The sequence below is a fragment of the Trichinella spiralis genome (genome assembly GCF_000181795.1).
Source record: "Trichinella spiralis strain ISS 195 chromosome Unknown Scfld2455, whole genome shotgun sequence".
Taxonomy (NCBI): Eukaryota; Metazoa; Nematoda; class Enoplea; order Trichinellida; family Trichinellidae; genus Trichinella; species Trichinella spiralis.
Genome location: NW_003529394.1, coordinates 1 through 2,207, shown reverse-complemented (window position 1 = coordinate 2,207; position 2,207 = coordinate 1). Strand labels below are relative to the sequence as shown.

The 2,207-nt window shown below is 60.8% G+C and overlaps 1 protein-coding gene across 1 annotated transcript; it reads left to right on the top strand.

Annotated features, from left to right (window-relative positions):
* The first annotated feature begins 552 nt into the window (after window positions 1–552).
* Tsp_13892 (conserved hypothetical protein) lies at window positions 553–1,164 on the top strand. Its single transcript, XM_003368444.1, is given in 3 exon segments — window positions 553–711; window positions 741–904; window positions 915–1,164. 3 exon segments carry the CDS (start codon window positions 553–555, stop codon window positions 1,162–1,164), a joined length of 573 nt encoding a protein of 190 aa, XP_003368492.1.
* Window positions 1,165–2,207: the final 1,043 nt, after the last annotated feature.

Below are 2,207 nucleotides of genomic sequence, written 5' to 3'. Positions count from 1 at the left end.
TGGCTAAATCGTCCATGTACATGTTATTCGATACTTCTTCGGCCGCTCGGGGCGCGGACCCATGATTCTGGTTGGCGTGCAACCGCACGGTCCCCATGGCCAGGAAGGGTGAGCAGGTCAATCCGAAGCAGACCCGGGTGAGGCGGTACTTGCGGATCTTCTGCTCGTCATCCCGCCAAAGGAATCTGCAGGCGTCTCGATCTTCAGCCCTCACTCGGATTTGCAGGTACATCTTCTCGATGTCGGCCTGCAACCCTACCCGAAGGCGGCGGAAGGAGAGAATTGCACGCAGCAGGTCAATCTGGAGATTCGGTCCCGCTTCCAACTGGCGGTTCAGTGTGATCCCCTTATACGGAGCGGCTCCATCGAACACCACTCGACATTTTCGCTCGTCGCCCGCCCCCTGGTAGACCGCGTGGTGGGGAAGGTACCACGTCCGCCCAAGCGGGCTTGCCTCCGGCGCAGGTTCCGCCCAGCCTTCGTCGAAGTACTGCTTCATGACTGAAGCGTACCGCAAGCGATCTTCTTCGCGTGTGCTCAGGCGCCGCTCTAATGCCAGGAGCCGGCGTCGGGCGTGAGAATAGTTGTTGGGGAGGGCCGGTCCACCGGGCACCCAGGGTAGGCCGACCGAGTACCTCCCCTCGTCCAGATGGAGTTCCTCCTCCAATTTCTTCATCGCCGCTGTTCCATCGGCAGCGGAGTCTTCGGTGGGTGTGATTCCCAGCGCCTCGATTTCCCAGAATCTCCGCAAAGCGTCGTCGTTGGAACCTTCGCCTTGTAGAAGGAAGACCCCGGCCTCCGAGGCCCGATTTCGGGCGGCTCTCCCGCACGTGATCCAGCCGAGGCGAGTCTCCACGGCCACTGATCCACCGGTCGCTCTTCGAATGCGACCGGTCACGAGTTCGTAATAGTAGTCTATGCCGACCAACACATCGACCACAAGCGGCTCTCTCCGCCGCTGACCCATTTCGGCCACGGCCCGTGCCGGTGTCCCCTCTGGGGACTCCGCCGGTGCCCTCTGGACCTCTCCGCAAACACGGGGAATTACTAGTGCCTGCACCAGAGTGCCAACGCCTCGACGGCCTGAGCTCTCGGCTGTTCCAAGCCGAAATTCTACCCGCCTCCATCGACGCTCCGGCCCTACACGACCTCCGAGTGTGGTGAGGCGACAACGTTCATGGGGCCCGGTGAGTCCGAGGACGTCTGCCACGTCCTTCCGGATGAAAGAGACCTCCGCCCCCGTGTCAAAGAGGCAATTTACTATCACATGATTCCCGTCCGGCCCATACGCTCGAGCGCGGACCGTTTGGAGACACCCCCCAGGGGGGCCTCGGGCAGCCAGGAGACCCTGGCGGGCCCGTTCGGACCTCGGCGACCGAGCTGACTCCGACCTCGGTGACGGGTGAAGTAATTTATGGTGCAGCTGGCGGCATCCGTCCTCTCCACAGGGTCGACCTCCTCGGCATCCTTTCGCCATATGCCCGGTCTCCAGACATCGAAAGCAGACTTCCTTGATCCGCACCATGTCTCTCCTCTTGGACAGGTCCGCCTGCAGGAACTTCTCACACTCTTCCGCCTTGTGCTCCCCACTACAGAACGGGCAGCCCTTGGCGGCGACCACTGCCAACGCCGCCGCAGTTGATCTGATGCGATCCCCATATCTCCGGTCGGAACGCGACGGTTTCGACGAGGGCGCCCGTTGTTCCGACTTCACTGCAGGTGGTTTCGCTTCTTCTCCATTCGACTTGGCGAGCAGATTCGCCTGCCACTGAGCGAATTCCAAAAACTTCTGCAGGTTGTCCTCTTCTTCGGCTGCATCCGGTCCGATGTTGGTGTCCCAGGCCCTTATCAACGCCGGGGGAAATTTGTCCAGCAACATCGGCATCAGGACCTCGCTTGCGGGGAGACGGCCGGCGAATGGATCTCTATCCAGAGCAGTGAGACAACGCAGATGTTTAGTCACTTCGTCCACCAGGGACTGGATGCCCCGCGCCGACATCTCGCGGCACGCTGGCTCCCTCCATAGGGCAGCCAAATGCTCGCGTATCACTTGTCTCGGTCGACCGAAACGCTTCTTCAAAATGTCCACGGCCTGGGGGTAATTCTCTGGAGTGAGCGGGATGCCTTCAATGGCGTTCCTCGCCGTCCCTTCGGTGTTGGACAATAAGTAGGTGAACTTGGTGGGCGTTGTCCAAGTCATTCTGTTT